Source organism: Podarcis tiliguerta, assembly GCF_965153285.1.
Source record: "Podarcis tiliguerta genome assembly, chromosome: 5".
NCBI classification, from domain to species: Eukaryota; Metazoa; Chordata; class Lepidosauria; order Squamata; family Lacertidae; genus Podarcis; species Podarcis tiliguerta.
This window is the reverse complement of record NC_139538.1, coordinates 4,555,770-4,572,594: the sequence shown is the minus strand read 5'-3', so window position 1 is coordinate 4,572,594 and position 16,825 is coordinate 4,555,770. Positions and strand designations below refer to the sequence as shown.

Below are 16,825 nucleotides of genomic sequence, written 5' to 3'. Positions count from 1 at the left end.
TGAATTCCTGGCTTCCAGGTGTTTGTTTCAGACTACAGCTGTGCATTGCAAGGGGTTGGTTTGGATGACCCTTGGGGTCCCATTCAACTCTATAGTTCTACGATTCCAACAGGCCTCTTTGCCAGGAGGAAAAAAAAAACCCCATCGCCCTTTCAATTCCAACCCCCCCCCCCAAAAAAAAACAGAATAAAAGGGGAAAGAACGAAAGCTACACAGCAATTGTACAACCAGCTTCGTTAGAACAACTCAGCAAAATAAAATTCCGGTTTATTGTTGGACAACATTGTTTTCACACATACATCAAACAGGCCAAAAAAAAAGAAAAAAAATTAACAGCAACTTTGTAGACAAAACAAAAGAACGAAAAATAAAAAGAAGAAAAACGAAAGAAAAAACCCTTTTATCTTTGGCCTTGCCATCTCATACAAACCAACTAGTTATGGTACATCTAAAGTACATACACAGAAGAAAAGAGAAAGTTACTGGAATGCTCAGAATAAAGATTGGACTTTTTTTGCATTTTTTTTTACAAGGTCGTGTTTTGTTTCCCCCCCCCCCTTCTCCTTTTGAGATAAGATTTGGACATGGTCACACCACAAGTAAAGTCAAGAAATATTTTTTTTCCTTTCCGGTTGTTTTGTTTTTGAGGAACAGAGGGAAAGAGAGTAAGAGAGAGATTTTAAAAAATTAAAACACCACACTTCAAAGCCCCGCCCCCCCCTTTTGGTCAATCGGAGATCGCGTTAAAAATGGCTGACCTCGTCACAATATGTACAAAAATATAAAATGTAAATAAAAAATACAAACAAATTCTCCTTTAAAGTTACTTTTAAGAAAGCAAGCTGGGCCTTGAAGTTTTCCATGGGGGAAGAGAAGAGGTCGGGGGGGGGGGGGGATTTCAGGACCTTAATTTCTCTGCTCCCCCCAACCCGGTCTCCCCCCACAAAAGTGGCTTAACTTTCATTCCACTCAGAGTTGGGAGAAGGGCTGCCCCCCCTCTACTTGATGACAAGCGACCACAGCAAAAAGGGGGTCGGGGGGGTCGGGAAGAGGAGGGGGGGGGACATTTTGCAACAGGAGCTTCAAAGGTGAGTAGGTCACGCTGGCCTTTAAAAAAAATTTCCTCTTTTAAGTTTTAAAAAAAATGTGTGTGTTTTTAAAAGTAGCTCTGCCTCCTAATCGTCTTCGTCAGTTTTCTGCTTCTTGGGATCGACGTCGTCATCCTGTGGGGGGGAAATGATATATTATGTGTAAGAATACGGCTCTTTCTGTGTTGCAGCGCCTACAACCTCGGAACTCCCTGCCTATTGATTATCGGCTGCACCCTTTTCAGCACCGGGCGGAAACTATTTTGGTTTACAGAAGCTTGCCCAGATGTTTAGGATGCTGGTGAGAGTTGGAACCCGTCTTCCAGTCCATTGTTAACGAAGACTTTTTAGAAAGTCTTAAAATTTGTTATTCAACCTTACTCATATCTGCATACAAGATTTCTTACCCCAATCGGGTGGTGTATAAGTTCTATGGAACAGATCAGAAATAAATCTCCCTTTGCCCAATTTTGGAAAACTTGAGAAAGGGCAAAGGTACAGGCAGCCAGGCTCCCTTGCAACCTATTGGCTTGCAGATGTTTTGCTCCACAAAAGCAAGCTGCTTCTCAATTATCTCCCCATCGACAGATGCCAGAAGGTTTCTTCTGTGACTTATGGGAAGAACCAGAAGGGCCCCGACTCTCCAATTCTCTTAGGGTTCTCTCTAAAGCTTGCACAGTCGCGGACCTCAAGCCACTCACCTCATCGTCCTCAGCTGCCCGCTTCCCTGGGGGCCCTTCAGCCTCATCGTCCTCATCGCCATCCTCTTCTTCACCTGGGGGGGAAGATGACGACGGGCGTGAAAGGGGGAAAGTGAGATGAGGAAGCAGAGAGACCCACACCCTCCCACTACGCCTGGTCCAAGCCTCCAGGAGCCCTTAGAAGAACAGATTCTCAGACTTTTAAAAGCACTGTTCTTTTAGCATTCGCAGAATGCAAGGTTAAAATGCACAGGTGCCACTTTCCTTCTCCTTTTTGTGCGAGAAGCTACACTTCTGGGTTTTACTTCCTCCTTCCATTTCCCCGGGAGTCCATTTGAGGGTGCTTGCCTGCCTGCTTGCTGCAAAGAGGGAGAAGGAGCCGCAGGTCTTCTGCAGGAAGGTTTACTTATTCAATCTCCCTTCTGCCTTTTATTTTTTGCTTGTTCGGATTTGGGCTTTTTAGCAGGGGCTACAAATGGCGCCAGGGCAGCACTCCCAGTAAGCAGCTACCCCTTCTCTCCCCAAAACGCTGGAATCTTTTATTGGTTTGAAGAGTTTCATCCGCAGATGACAAGACGCCACGCGTTTTTGTGCAGCGGGACAGGGCACAAGAGGGGGACATCCCATCGTCATTCCCACCCAGTTATCCGTTCAATTCTCCCTGCCTTGGGAGGTGGAGGAAAGATAGGGGGCCAAAAGTCTAGGGAAACTTTGGGGGAGATGTGACGTGTGCCCGGTTACACCCAAGAACTATGTGCAGAGGAACTGATGCAGAAAACTCTGCAAGCAAGCCAGGGTTGTAGGCGCAAGGCAACACTGGAACAAGCACCTTTTGTGAGAGCAAAACCCATACCGCACAGAAAGAGGGGAGTTCTCTGTTGCAGCGGCTGCCAAGCTCAGTTTGTTTCTGCGTCCCCGTCCCAACGACAAGCCCGCCTTTAATGAGGTGGGACGGAGAGAGCCAAAATTCATTAGTTCTGACTCAGGACGTTTTACTAATTGTCAGGGGCAGGGAACCTGCCAAGGACCACATCCTTCGGAACTGAGAGAAAGAAAAGAGCACTGGATTGACCCAGAAAAGGTCTGAAATAGGCCAGTGGATTGGGGACGGCTCGGAGAGATACTCCAGCACCGGAGAGATCTCTGTGTGTTTCCCCCCCAGTTTAAGCTCTTCTGGATAAGTGGCAGGCCTGTTTGAACCTTCCACATTTAGGCCGGTAATCTGGCTTAATTGTCACTGCAAACCACTAGCAGAGAGCGGAGTGGAAGGAGGCCTCGGGGCGAGAGGAGTGGAGAGATTAGGGTCACCTGGGCAGAAAAGCTGCCCCACTTCCTCCTGGATGGCGTAGGCTCAGGAAGGCGGGATTAGCTCAGGCAGGGGGCTCAATGCTGCTCTGCTTCACCTCACGCAGAGTTTTAAAGTCCTGGGGATGGAAGGGAGCTCTGCTGGGCTGTGAGGGAAATGGCTGCCTTTTGTGCCAATGGAACAGGACATTATTGGCTTCTGGCGCTGAAGTAACGGGATGCGAGGAGCAACCAGGTACTAGTGTTTTCGAAAGGGGAGAAAAAACACCAAACACACCCTCCAGGGCACTTTTGAGAGTAGGGGCCCAATCTGCTTTCCCCCCACAAAAAAAGCGCCTTTGTTCCTTCTGGTGTTTTGGAAAAGAAATTGTAATAGTGTTAATGTTCTAAATGTTATTTAATAGGAACATTTACTTGCCTCTCTGAACTTTTGTGCCGGAGAGCTCTCAAAAAGCGAATCCTGCAAGCCCTTGATGGTTGCAAAAGGAGTTATACTCCAAGGCTGGAAAGTTAAATATCCATCCCTGAAGAGCTTATAATCGTCAGCCTTGTTTGGTTATCCTTTGTGGCCATATGGGCAATGTAGATTAATATATGCTTAAAATCGGATCTATGATGATTGTTAAGGTGAGCTGGCGTTCTTTGTTAGATTTGCAATTATTATTTTTTAAAAATGCAAATCATGATGATTAATGCCACCACCCTATATGTAATGGTATCAAAGGCTTCTGTCTGTCTCCCCACCTCCTTTCCCCGCAGGCAACCCAGAACGCTTCTGCCACATCCTAGCTTGGTGTTGACATCACCGCTCCATCGCCATGGTTTCCAAGCTTTGCTTCCCCACCCCTTTTCCCTCCTCCTCAATCACCCCGGGTCGCCAGGCAACGCTCCCCCACCCAGCAACAGATACCCAATTATGCAAAACGGCCCGAAAGCCCCAGGAGACTCAAGGATAAGAGGCAATAGCCAAGTGTGATTCAGAGCGTTCTCCAGAAAGGGGCAATGCTTCTTGCACCCAGGGGTGTGTGTTTGTGTGTGTGTTGCACGTTGTCTTGTTTTTCACGAGAGATGAGATGCTTTCGCCAGCGGTTCAGAGCCACAATTAAAGAGGCTCTCGGGGGACGCCATTAAAGGCAAAGAAACTGGGTAAAAGGAACAAGGAGCAAGGTCGTTAATGTTTTTTTCTTTATTGGGGAAAAGAGGGGAAATCAAAGTGCCTAAAGCTAAGCCCACAACAGCTCCCCTCGCAGAGATCTCCTCCAGGAAGCAGCCTCTCCAGTTCTTGCAGTTGTGCAAGAGACCATTGCAATTTATCCACAGGGCGAAAGGGAAGGAAGATTTGCCCATCGCAAACGGTTCTTTCCTCCCACCCAAAACCCAGGCTTTTGGGTTTCCTAGCCCATCACGGAAATAATATAGTGCACAGTGGATAGCCCACTCGCTGTAAACAATTAAAAGTGGTTTAAAACGCCACAAGGAAATATACCTGGTTGTCACCTATACACTCACACACCCGGGGGCATCCGACACATTAGGCCCCCCTTTGGGGAGTGTGTGAATGAGGCTCGAGAAGTTTACCCCCGACTCCTCAGCAACAGAAGGGGGAAATGTTTGGGAAGCCAGCTGCAAAATTGCAAAGGTGCCAGGCCTGCAAAGGAATGGCAGGAATCAAACCCTGAACGGTTCCCCCCTCCCCCCGCATCTGAACAGACGCCAAATATTCCAGCTTAGCCGGGGAGGCTGAGGCTGGGCGGAACGGGAGTTGGGGCCCAAAACACCTGCAGGTTAAAGGTGTGGGGCCACCAGGACAGGTTTCTCAAATCCTCACGCAGCCGTCGCTGGGAGATCGCAGGCTAGTCGCAAAGAATCTCTGCTGTACCTGCCTCACAGGGTTGTTGTTGCGGCGGTGGTGGTGGTGGGAGGGGGGGTGGGGGAAGCCCGTGTCCTCCTTGTGGGAAAGGCAGGACCCAATAAACATACGTTGCTCCCCGCTGATTTTGTCGCCGGTTAGCTCTCCTTATGGGAGTTGGCCGAAAAGCAAAATGCCTTGCCTGTCGTGCTCAACCCAGAAAGGCCATTAGGGGGAGCCACTGCCCTCTGCAGCTGGACACAGCTGGGGCAAGGGTGAGCAGCTGGCCTTCTCCAAGCAGAAGGGGGGGGCCCTTGTGGCGCGTGGGGGGAGGTCAGAAAGGGAAACGGAAGGTCACCTTCTTCCTCGTCCTCCTCGTCCTCGCCAACTTCTTCTTCTTCCTCATCTACCTCGTTGTCTGCTTCCTGCTCCCCATTTTCCTCGTTTTCCTTGTGGAAACAAAACACACTTAGGAAAGTGCCCCCCAAAGCACAGCATTTAAAAGAGCTGCGGTCTTGTTTCTTGAAACAGCTGCTAGGGTGCACCAGAGCTCATCCTATCAGGATTCCCTAGGTTTCGGTCGGCACCTGACCCCTTCTCCTTCCCCACAACACACACAGCGGGTCAGGGTTGTTGGCCACTTGCCAATCCCCTGCTATGGCAGGGATGCAGAATCTGTGGGCTGCCGGTTGCAATCCTAACACCATTTCTGTGTTGCAGCAATCAAACACAGGGGGACGGGGTCAAAACTAAGAGCCAAGACCCCACTGACCGGACGCAACAACTTGCAAGCCCACAATAATTTACTGTTTCAATCATTACCATACGGTATTGGTTGGATGAGCTTACGTTTGCATTCTCTTAATTTACCAACAAGACTTTCAAGCTCAGGGACGAGAAACCAACTACGCTGCAGCAGTGACAGAGCAACATGTGGAAGGCCCTGGGTTCGAGTTCTACCACCTCCCAGATTTCTCACACGGGGAGAAGCCCAGCCTTCTGCAATCTGGTGCCCTCCGCAAGTTTTTGATAACCACTCCCATCGGTACACTGTGATAGGAGCCGTGGTTCAATACATCGGGGGGGGGGGGGGGGGGCAACAGCTTGCAAAAGGCAAGCTTGACCCAGCAGTAACTTCCTATGCCTCCACCTGCCTCACTTCTCCTGGCAGAAAATACTTACGGCGTTTCCATTAGCTGGGGCATCTCTACCATTTTCTGTCTCTTCCACGACTTCCTTCTTTTCTTTCAAGTCCTTAAAAGGGACAGAAATAAACCAGTGTGAGTCACCAGGATTCCAGCCTCCAATATGGTTGACGCTCTTTTTGGGAATCTGAGGAGTTCTTTCACCTCCTCCTCCTCTCCAATGAGCTTGGTTTGTTTTTTTGGAAGGATGGGAGAACGAAGAAAGGAAAACAAGAACATCACAGCGGCCCGGGGAAAGTATAGGAAATGAACTTACTCCTCCCCGACTGCATGTGGAACAGCTTGAATGCAGAAGCCGGGACGGGGCACAGCAAAACCTGCCCCCCCAACCAAACCAAACCAGACAGGCTCCGCTTAGGCAATGCAGTGTTTAACAAACACACGTAAACCTCAGGAACGGAAAAGCCCGGCTTTTCATGTCGTTCCAGCAGGGCTCCACCTCCCCATAGCAGACCAGGCTTGGACCAGGTTAGGTTATGGGAGTCCAGAGCACAGAAACATTCCCCCACTGGCCTGCTATTACAGCACGTTCCCTTCCCCCTTATGAAAGGGGGGTGAGTCAGTGGCTCATCAACAAACACTGAAAACCACAGAAGCGAGGGGGGAAAGCAGAGTCCAGAAACCCCATTTTGAGCGCAGGATGTGTCTACCTGCTGCTGGCCGGTTGCCGGAATCTGATGAAAAAAGGCACCAGCCCACGGCAGGAGCCCCCTTGCCCACGCATACACAGATAAGCCTGTCACCAGGATCCTGCCCTCTCCCTCTCTGACTGACAGCCTCAGCCTGCCAGCTTTTTAAAAGGCCGCAAGGGATCCAGGAACATCTTAGCGGATAAACCGTGGCCTGGTCTGTTGGTGGTTCTGCCGCCTGAATGGCTGCATGCTTTGCTCCGCACAGAGTCCGGCATGAATAATCTGGAAGGCGGTTATATGCACAAAAAGGATTGCCTCCTTGCTCCCCCCACCCCGGTTTATTCGTTTGGATTAGACTGGCCTCCAAATTATTTGCAGGCCCAGTGCAGCCATGCATTGCTTAAGCCTCTCAAGACAAGCAGGGCTCCTGGGTAAATCAGGAACAGATTAGCAAACGCTGCCTGCGCTGACGAGAAACACCCGGGAATCCTCCTCTTTATTGCCTCACTTTAGTACCTCTAGGCTCACACCTGTTGCTGAGCATTTAAATCTGGGCAAAAAGCAAGCAAGCCTGTTGAGTGTTTTGTTTTTCCCCACTTTTGGATCTGGTTACCTTCACCCAGCAAGGCTTGCAAACAGATCCATCGTATTCACATCGACCAGATTGGAGCAGTATTCCCTCATGCGCAGAAACAGATATGAACACAAAACCTCTCTGAGCAACACCCCCTAAAGAGCAAATCAAAACAGGCTCCGTAATGAAGAAGCAGAAGCAGCAGCAGCAGTTAACCTCTTAACTAAAACCTAGTGCTAGATCATCACAGGCCGGTTGAATTACAAAACATGGTTGATTTTTATTTTATTATTTGCATGGAGTAGAGGCACCTCAAAGCAGAAAGCACCAGATTTTTCCACACTCCAAGGCAAATTGACAATACAACAAGCTTTAACTTGATCCTGAAACCTTTGAGGCAGGAGTCTATAATTACAGGCCCAGCAGAGCTGTTTGCCACTTCAAGACCAGCCACAACAACACTAGCTAGGAGGGGCAATCCATAACTGCTGGATATATATTTTTTTTAAAAAAATAACAACTATCTGGAACTGTACTCTAAAAGCAACATGATGTGTATCCACCTTGCAGAGCCGCTAGGTTGAAATCTAGATGAAACCATTTTATTAACACAGCACCCTACATGCACAGGGCCTCTGGCAAAGGAAACATAAGCAGGAGGCACCTGCACCAACCCAATTTGCTAACTGAGGAACGGCAATAAAACGGTCCACGTAAAGCAAAACTGACAAAAGTACTTATTTCAACCCTCTCCAAAACACATTTGCAGCCTGGTGCCAAGGGTAACCCAATTGTCAAATGCATTCATGGGATCCTTCTTTACCTCCCCCCGCCCCTCCTAATTGCAAGCTTTGCAAAGTGCAACCGCTGCTGCCGCCACCTGTAACAGATACGCCTACTAACAACCCTGGCAAACATTTATTTTTATTTATTTAATTTATAAAAAAAACCTCCCACCTACAGGGGGCGCCCGCGCCGCGAGCGCTCGACGCTTCGCCTACGGCCTGCCACGCGCCCGGGCCCATTTCAAAACAGCGCGCCACGGCCGGCGCCCGCTCCGATTGGCCAGCCGCGGCAGAACTCCCGACGCATGCCGGGACGTGTAGTTCCCCCTTTGAAAGGAGCAGGGAGGGCTGCGGCAGGGCGCGGGGAAGGCAGCGGACTACGATTCCCAAGAGGCCCCGCGCGGGCGGGGGCCAGAGGGAAGGGAAGGAGGAGGGGGGAAAAGGCAAGAGGGAGAAGAGGAGGCGGCACGTGGTGGGGCCGCTTTGGGCTGCTGTTTGCCGCGGCCGCAGCAGCCGGGGGCGGCGCTGGAGAGGAGGAGCCGCCGCCCGGCTGGGAAATAAACCGAGCTGGCTGCCCCCGGGGCATTTGGGGGTGCAAAAAATAGAAATACATTCACGGGGGCGGGAGAAAAGAGTTTGCAGCCGAAAATAGGTTGGGGGGCTCACTCCCCGCCCCCTATTTTATTATAAAAAGATAGCTGTGTATTTGAACTCGTCTAAAGAGAGTTACACTTGGGCAAGTGGAGTGAGCTGGCCATCCTGGAAAAAGAAAAGTGTGGGGTTTTTTTTGGGGGGGGGAATGAATCCCCGTCAAAAGTTCCCTTTCTAAACGATGCTCCAACTTCCACCCCCCCCAGTTGTTAATGGTGGCCCGCCCATGACCCCACCACCACTCACTAGGGGCGCCCGCCCGCTTCGACGTGGGTCGGAGGTGCGTCCAAGGGGTCCCCCCAAAACCTCGCCGCCAAAGCCAGCGAAATGTCCCTTCGCTTCTCACAACCCCCCAGGCTCTGTAGTCCACCCGCAGCTGCAAAGCTTTCCGGTTAACCCCCCCCAAACCAATCGCGACCGCAGCTCTTGCCGGCACCTGTAAAAAGGCCGTCCGCGGAGCGCAGCGCCAAAGCTCGACGGGGCGCGAGGAAAGAAACGAGGCTGGAAGGGGGCTTGATGGAAGCAGGAGGCGGCGCAGGAGCACCGGGGAGAGGGGGGGTCCCCTCTCTTGGATCCCAGCAACGGCCCAAGCCGCCTGCATCCGACGCCCCCTCCTCTCGAGGGGAGATAGAAAGTAGAGGGACGGTGCCAGCCGCGGAATGACCTTGCTGGGTTCGCTTCCGTGGCCCCGAAGACCCTTCGAGATGCGGGCTGTGAAAACGGGGTTTGTTTGGGGAGGGGGGGACGTCGACAGGAGCCCCGTCGGTGGTCTCTGCGGGGAGGCTCCCCCTGCGCAGAAAAGTGAAGGGTGCCCTTAAAAGCGGGAGAGAAATGGCCACCCGAAGGCTGCAAGCTATTAAAACCGCCGGCTCTCCCCCCTCCCCGAATCTGCGGGTGGCCAGGAGGCCGAAGGAGCCGCGCGCCGTCTGCTTGGCACAATGTATCCGGCGGCTGCTCCATTGTATCCGCCGCCCGTCCGGGGGGGGGGGGGAGAGCAGAGAAGGACGAACCTGTCCCACTGGCAACCCAACGGCAACCGAGATGTTGGCGGCGGGGAAAGGAAAACACCGATCCCGCCCCCGTCTTCCCATTCATCCCCGCCCATCTATCTACCCACTCGGACGCGTGGGTTCCCTCCGGCGAGCCCCGTTACGCCCCCGCGCCATCCGCACGGACCCCCCTTTTTAAACCGCGAGGAGAGCTTCCGGAACTTTTGCTTGGGGCGGCGAGGTGAGACGGAGGGAAAAGGGTCATTCTAGTTCCAAAAAAAAAAGGGGGGGTGGCACTTGAACTTCAGATGTCACCCCAGATGTTAGCAAGACCCCCTTTTCGTACCGGGTGCGCAAGGTTAAACCGCGCGTTGGTAACAGTCCAGCCCGTTTGCTGGATGGGAGATCTCAGTCTCTCCCCCCCCCCAAAAAAAAACCCCCGAGGGGACACCCTTTCCCTGTGAAAGTCGGGGTGGGGTGGGGTGCTGGGGGGGGGGGAGAATAAAGCAGGTAGGAAATCTAGAGAGACCACGGGAGGCTCGGGCACTAAGCGAGGGGCCGCCGCGACGTGCTGGCTCTCCCCGCACCATGAAACAAAGAGCCCGCGCCGGATGGCCACCAGCATTTGCTCTCCGCTTCCCCATCAAAGCGAAGCCTCTTTACAGCCTCGACCCCCCAACCTGACACTCAAGTCAACCCCAACCCCCTTCTTCCCGCCTCCTCCCTCCCCCCCAAACAAACCGCTTCCGATTTTATCGCAGCCACCGGGGGTCGTAAAGTTATTTCCGTGCAATTAGCAAAAGCAAATTAAAAAATATGGGGGGGGGGGAGAGAGCAGCGGACACACGCAAACTCAACTTGCATTCAAGTACGTCGGAACGTTCACAAAGGATACCCAAGAGGGTAACATCCCTCCCGACGCCCCTCGCTTGTTTTCGTAATTTCAGGTGGAAATGGACCGGGGAAGAGGAGCACGAAAAGGCTGCCTTCAACCGTTGGGCACGGCGGGTCTTTCCCGCCGGGTGGCTTTTTAGTTCCCCCTCGTCCCGTCCCCCCGACTCGCACTCATGGCACTTTTTTTAAAAGTAGATGAATCGGAGGGACCCTCTGAAGTTTTCGACGTCTGTCAAACCCGCGAGGCTCCTTTGAATGGAGAGCTCTTTCCAGACGGCCGCTTTGCAACAGGGACCACTGCGAGCGCCAAGGAGAGCCCGCAGCTAGGGCACTTTAAAAAGATTTTCTCAAAAGAAGCCTCCCGCTTTGTCCCTCTCCGATATACAAGCTGTTCTGTCCGCCCCCTCGGGGGGTTGGAAAACCATTTTCCTTTCCGCAAAAACCACCTCCAAGGAACAAAAAAACAAGCCGGGGATCTTGCGGGAGCGAGGTCGCTGTCGCAAACAAAGAAACGAGGGAAGCCGAGAGAGCGCACGCCGCTCGCCGAGAGACACACACGGACGAAATGGGACTTTCGAGGGGGGGGGGCGGACGACGGGAGGCTCCGTCGAGGCAGATCCAGAAATAAGTAGCCGCGGCCGAGGAGGAGGACGGCGTGGCGAGGAGAGGGCGCCTCGCATGCGTTGGGTCGCAGCCGCTTACCTTGGTGGAGATCTCGGAGCTGGTATCGACGGCGGCGTCTGACATGGCTGGCTTGGGAGTTGCGCGGGGATAAATCTCTCTCTAATCTATAGAAAATAGAGCTAAAATACAAAAATAAAGCCCCCGGCGACTTACAGGTCCACCGGCGCGCGCCTGGGGAGCAAGAGGGGGAAGAAGCGAAGAGAAAAGGGGGTGGGTGGGAAGAGGAAAAAAACAAAACCCCCCGAGAGCCGGAGCGAGCAAGGCAGAACAATGCAAAGATGGCTTTGGACGGAGCCAGTGGGAAGCTCACGCGGCGCCACTACCTTTAATATAGATTAGTGGGCGGCACGCTCACTCCCCTGCGCGGCGCGGATTGGGCGGCCGCGGGGAAGAGGGGCCCGCCGATTGGTCGGGGGGCGAACAATGGGCAAGGCTGCTTAAAGCTGTACGAGGCGCGCTTGCCCCCCCCCCGCCCTCCCCTCCCGTCTGGGCAGCGCGGCGAGGAGTTGGTGCCGGGCCTGAGCCGTCCATGCAAAGCGAGCAGGACGGAGGGAGGGAGGGGAAGGAGGCGCTGCAAAGCGCGCGCGCGGGAAAAGGGGGGGGGGGCATGCAGGCCACCACCCCCGGAGCCGTCTCCTGCCCCTCCTCCGCGCGCGGGGAGGTTTTTGCGCCGTGCAAAAAGCGCAGACGCGGAGCGGGGGAGGCATTGCAAAAGGCGAAAGGCTCGCAGCGCGCCCGGAGGGAGGAGCAGAAGGGGGTCCAGTCCCCCCCTTTTTTCTCTCCGGCGCGCGCGCGCGCACTGCACCCCTTTTACTCCGAAGTTGCAAAGCCGCTTTCTAAAAAAAACAAAACACGCCCTTTTTGCGCCCCCGCTGAAGCAAAGTCGCTTGCATACGCACGCGCGCGCGCAGGGAACTTCTCTCGGTTCCACCATTTTGCGCAAAAAGCAACGCGCAAACCTTGGGGTGCGACGTCCGCGAGTCTTGCGCTCGTGCGCAATCTGCTGCGGGGGAGGGTTGCAGAAACATGGGTGGGGTAGAAGGCTTTTGCGGGTCGGGGATCGAGGGGGGGGGGGAACAACAGGGGGTGGGATGGGTTTTTTTAAAGGTCATGCGCGCCTCTCCGCGCTCTTTAACGCGCCAGCAGGTTCAGGCGGAAGCCAGCGAGGATCGTTTGGGTGAACGTGCTTAAAATTGCGCGGCGGCGCCCAAAGTTCGTGAGAGTTGCGCACAGCCCGCCCCGAACCCCGCGCAACACACACACACAAAAAACCCCAACACGCGTCTTTGGCTCGATTTGCTGCGGAGCAAACATGAGCGGACTGAAAGGCTGCGCTATTGGCCGGAGAACCCGCGTGCACGTGGGAACGCCTCTCTCCGTGTTCCGCACTTGGAGATGGGGGGGAGGGGAGAGAGAGAGAGAGACGACTCTCGAAATCTGCTGATCTCTGTTCAATTCAATCTCCGCTCCAAATCAATCTTCCCGGTCTAAATTTTTTGGGCGAAATTTCGCATTTTTAAAAGCCAGCAGCTCACGCCAAGCAGCGGATGAGTTTCGCGTTTCCTCCCCGCGCACTTCTTCCCGCTCTCTCTTATTTACAGAAGCGGGGGGGACGGGGACGGATGCGGGAGACACACACACACACACACAGAGACGATTTCTCGCTCTGATTTGAGAGGGGTAACCGGGAAATTCGACTTGAGCAGCAGCTGCTCGTCCGTCCCTTCCGACTTTTTGCTGCCATGCTCGTTTCACAAAGCGCAACGCACAGCGGAGGTGATCCGGCCAAACTTAAAATGGGGGTGGCCGGTTCCCGCCCCCACCTTTCTTACAATCGCCCGCCTCCCCGCCCCGCCTGCACGGTGCCCACCACTTCAATATAAATAAGTATTTTTAATTTTTTTAAAAAATGGCAAGGGTGCAAGGTGCCCTGAAAAAATATCCGCAAGCGGGGATGAAAATCTTGCAATTGCAATTATTAAAGGTGCAAATCTCCCCACCGTACAAAAAAAAAACCTGGAATTGCTAAAATTGCTTTCATTTTAAGCTCTTTGACTTTGCGGTTACCACATGCTGCTTGTTTGTTTTGCAAATAATAAAAAAACCCCAAAAGTTTGCATTTGCAGGGGGGGGCTGGGAGATTTTAGGGGGGGGTCCCCTCCGTCCGTGCCCCGAATGCCCAATGGAGTCTGCAAGCCATGGGGAGGCAAGCGCCATGTGCCACACTCAAGATGGCGACTGGCGCCCTTGGCGGAGACACCACTCGGTTCCCCCACGCAGCCAAGGCCGCTAACCGACCGGACCCGATCCAACCGGATCCCCCGTGCTCTAAGAAAGCCTTCCCCGGTGTTCGTAGCCGTCAGCGACGCCTCAAAGTAGTCGAAGTACGCAGTCGGCGACCGAACAGCCCTGGCGCCGCACTCAACATGGCCGCCAGGTCGGTGCACATCTGCTCCACGGAAGGCGGGATATTGGGCACCGGCGGCGCTCATTGGCCGGCGGCGTCGGGCGAACACAATGTTGACGCTTTGCGGCGTTTTACTGGACGAGGCTAGTGCCACTTGTGATTAAGGGTGTTTAGGAAAACCGGGAGGCAAGGATCAGTCTGGCTTGATGGAATGGACTTCAGCTCTCTCTCGCATTGCAAAGGAAAGGAAAATTCTCGTCTGCAATCGCTGGTCCGGGCGGCTGCTTGCAAAGGAAAATGCTAGGTTTTGCCTTGTTCTCCCGTGATTTCAACGAAAAGCGGTTCTGTAGCGAAAGAAGAAGCAATTCATTTATCCTGGACGCCGCGTGGACTTTGGTTTTTCCGCTGCTTCTGTTTTGCGAACTTTGGAACAGTTTCTATCGACTTTTGCGCGGGGTTGACTTTTGCAAAAACAGCTGCAGGTTTTGGCACGCGTTGTTCGTGCCTCCGAGCTGCTTTGAAGCCAGGCTTCTCCGCCTCCCCTGTCTCGTTCCAGTCCTTCATTCCTGACGTCTAACTTTTTTCTTCTAGCTAGGGGACAAGGTGCACGTAAAATATCTGCACCTCGGACTTCTGCGAGTCGCCCTCTTGACGCTCTGCTGAGTCCCAAACAGAAAGCAGGCTCAGAGAGACGCTTTGGCTTTCCTCTAGACTTTGGCAATTTGAGAGCCGAGTTCAAGTCCTGCTTAGCCAGCCCCCCCCCCCCCCGGAATGTGACTTTGGAGAGCCGCCATCCCCATGCAATCTCCAGCTTCTGCGGAAAGGAAATTATGATGATAGTTAACAAGGTTGTTTCAGGATGAAGTAACCTCAGAGAAGAAAACTCAGCTGTGAACTTAAGACATCCCTTGTACTAAAAGCGGCATGAGCAGCACTTGAACTCTAGCCTTTCCAGCGCTGAATCCAAAGCTGCCCAAAGTTTTTAGAACAGAGGTTGGGAATGCAAGGACTCCATTCCTTCCTGAGAAACCTAGGGGTCACATAACACATACTGAGTGGGGCCAGAGGCTTTTGCCCATCGTGGGCCTCGAACCCTGAGATTGAGAGTCTCAGAAAGAATAAAATTTACAGCTTGTAATGCTTTGAAAGAGAATGTGATGAAAATGATGTATAGATGGTATATCACACCTGTGAAATTAGCTAAAACGTATAAGACAAATAACAAATGCTGGAAATGTAAAGAAAAAGAAGGAACATTTTATCATATGTGGTGGGAATGTAAGAAAGTAAAAAATGTCTGGGAAATGATATCTAATGAGATGAAAAAGATGTTGAAATATACATTTTTTTAAAAAAGGAAGCATTTTTACGTGGTATTGTAAGTGAGGATATTAATAGACAGGACATTAAACTCTTTTTATATGCAACAACAGCAGCAAGAGTATTGTTGGCCCAGAAATGGAAGCAAGAAAAAATACTGACGAAAGAAGAATGGCAGATGAAATTAATGGGCTACGCAGAATAGGATAAAATGACAGGAAGGATTCGAAACTTGCGGGACCAGAGATTTACAGAAGATGGGGAGAATTATATGAATTATTTGCAGAGCAACTGTAATCAACAAATTACGCTAGTAGGGCTACAAGAAGTTTTGTAAGGAGAAATGTAGGAAATATTGCAAAGATGAGAAAGAAGAGAGATATTCGTTATGATATTTAAATGTAATAGTGGAAGTAAGAAATGTAAATTAAGTGAAAAGATTGGAAAATTTTCAGATGTGATTGATGGAAGTAAAAAAATTTGTATAAGATATAAAAGTATGTTTAATAATTGTTGAAAATGTTACGTGAAAAAACTAATTATATATATGTATAGAGAGAGAGAGAGAGAGAGATTGAGAGTCTCATTTCCCTGGGAAGAAGCCGGGGGGCCGAGCAGAGAGGCTTAGAGGGCCCCGTTCCTGCTCTTTCCTAAGCGAGAGAACAGCGGCAGACGGTGGAGGCTGGAAGGTGGGGCGCTGCCCTCCAAGTGCCCTCCTGCTTGCCCTCCCTCTTGCAGCTCTGCCTGGCAGCCTCCTCCTCCTGTTGCCCTCGTGGAACCGGCCAGGGAAGAGGAGGATGAGATGGAAGTAGGCAGAGCTCACTCCGCCTGTTGTTGGCTCTGAGCCTCTAGCGCCCCCTGCTGCCAACCTCCCTGCCTCCCAGCCTATTGGAAGCAGGCAGACTCAAAAGCAAAGCATGAATGTTAGCCCTGAGCAGGGGCCGGTTCACTCCAGCAGATCCCCTCCGTGGACCGGATTGTGCGCACGCCCGCAATTTCCAGCATCTGCGCAGACGCGATTTTCGGCGCCGCGAATCCCCGCGCTGCGCCAGTTTAGTGCAGTGTGTGGGGACTCGCCGAGCGGGCGGCTCGGTTTGGGGGCGGCTTGTGGGCCGCTTAAATGACCCCCTTGGGCCGCTTGTGGCTCATAGGCCTTAGGTTGCTGACCGCTGGCCATGAGGATCAATTTGCATTTTTCACAGAGGCAAACCTGCTTGCCACCCACTATTACACACTTGACACAGAGCTTTACCTACAGTTCTTGTTATTTTAGCTACTGGCTTCTATTTGTTAGTGAACCAAAACTTGTATTTCTTCTTTCAGTGGTATGTAATTTAAAAAGTAATAATTATTAACTGTTACTCTTTTTCTTCTTTTGAAAGCGTGCCCAGAATAGCAGTCATCTTGCTGTTCATCATTTCACCTCAGCTCTGCCTCTCTCAAGACACTGATATCCCTTTTCCATTCTTTCTCTTGGAGTGAGATGATTCCCTGTCCCTGAATTGTGGCCCTGAAAGATAAAGTCATTGTGGTTTTCATGCAATTAAATGCATATAGGGTTTCCAACTTTTCAGATGGCTTTTATTGCTGTTTGGGATTCGCAGCAATTATCATCATCATCGTTATTTATTAAATTTCTTTACCGCCCTTTGTGTAAGGATCACAGGGCAGGGTACAGTATAAAAGCACAAAACTTGAATAAACATTCACAATCTTTTTATTGATAATAATCAGCTAAATA

General features: G+C 51.9%; 1 protein-coding gene and 2 long non-coding RNA genes across 4 annotated transcripts; all 3 read right to left on the bottom strand.

Moving 5' to 3' along the window:
• Positions 1-219: 219 nt before the first annotated feature.
• Positions 220-15,013, bottom strand: PTMA (prothymosin alpha). 2 transcript variants are annotated; one of them, XR_014511767.1, is made up of 6 exons: positions 11,376-15,013; positions 6,126-6,197; positions 5,302-5,392; positions 4,581-4,742; positions 1,790-1,863; positions 220-1,223 (listed from the first exon to the last, which is right to left on the bottom strand). XR_014511767.1 is itself a non-coding variant. In XM_083442480.1 (5 exons), exons 1-5 carry the CDS (start codon positions 11,418-11,420, stop codon positions 1,176-1,178), a joined length of 330 nt encoding a protein of 109 aa, XP_083298606.1. In that variant the 5' UTR covers positions 11,421-15,013; the 3' UTR covers positions 220-1,175. The 2 variants fall into 2 exon arrangements, 1 of the variants encoding a protein (XP_083298606.1); XM_083442480.1 differs by lacking the exon at positions 4,581-4,742.
• LOC310678531 lies at positions 2,082-4,574 on the bottom strand. Its single transcript, XR_014511820.1, has 2 exons — positions 3,193-4,574; positions 2,082-3,158 (listed from the first exon to the last, which is right to left on the bottom strand). It is a non-coding gene; the product is annotated as an uncharacterized lncRNA (long non-coding RNA).
• Positions 7,375-8,804, bottom strand: LOC310678553. Its single transcript, XR_014511845.1, has 2 exons — positions 8,050-8,804; positions 7,375-7,891 (listed from the first exon to the last, which is right to left on the bottom strand). It is a non-coding gene; the product is annotated as an uncharacterized lncRNA (long non-coding RNA).
• Positions 15,014-16,825: the final 1,812 nt, after the last annotated feature.

What these genes read in the sequence shown, in the direction of transcription:
- PTMA (XM_083442480.1), bottom strand. Translation starts at nt 11,420, where the DNA reads ATGTCAGACGCCGCCGTCGATACCAGCTCCGAGATCTCCACCAAG. An exon ending in GCTCCGAGATCTCCACCAAG is followed by an intron (nt 6,198 to 11,375) that starts GTAAGCGGCTGC and finishes GTCCCTTTTAAG; the next exon opens with GACTTGAAAGAAAAGAAGGA. An exon ending in CGAGGAGGACGAGGAAGAAG is followed by an intron (nt 1,864 to 5,301) that starts GTGACCTTCCGT and finishes CTTCCCCCCCAG; the next exon opens with GTGAAGAAGAGGATGGCGAT.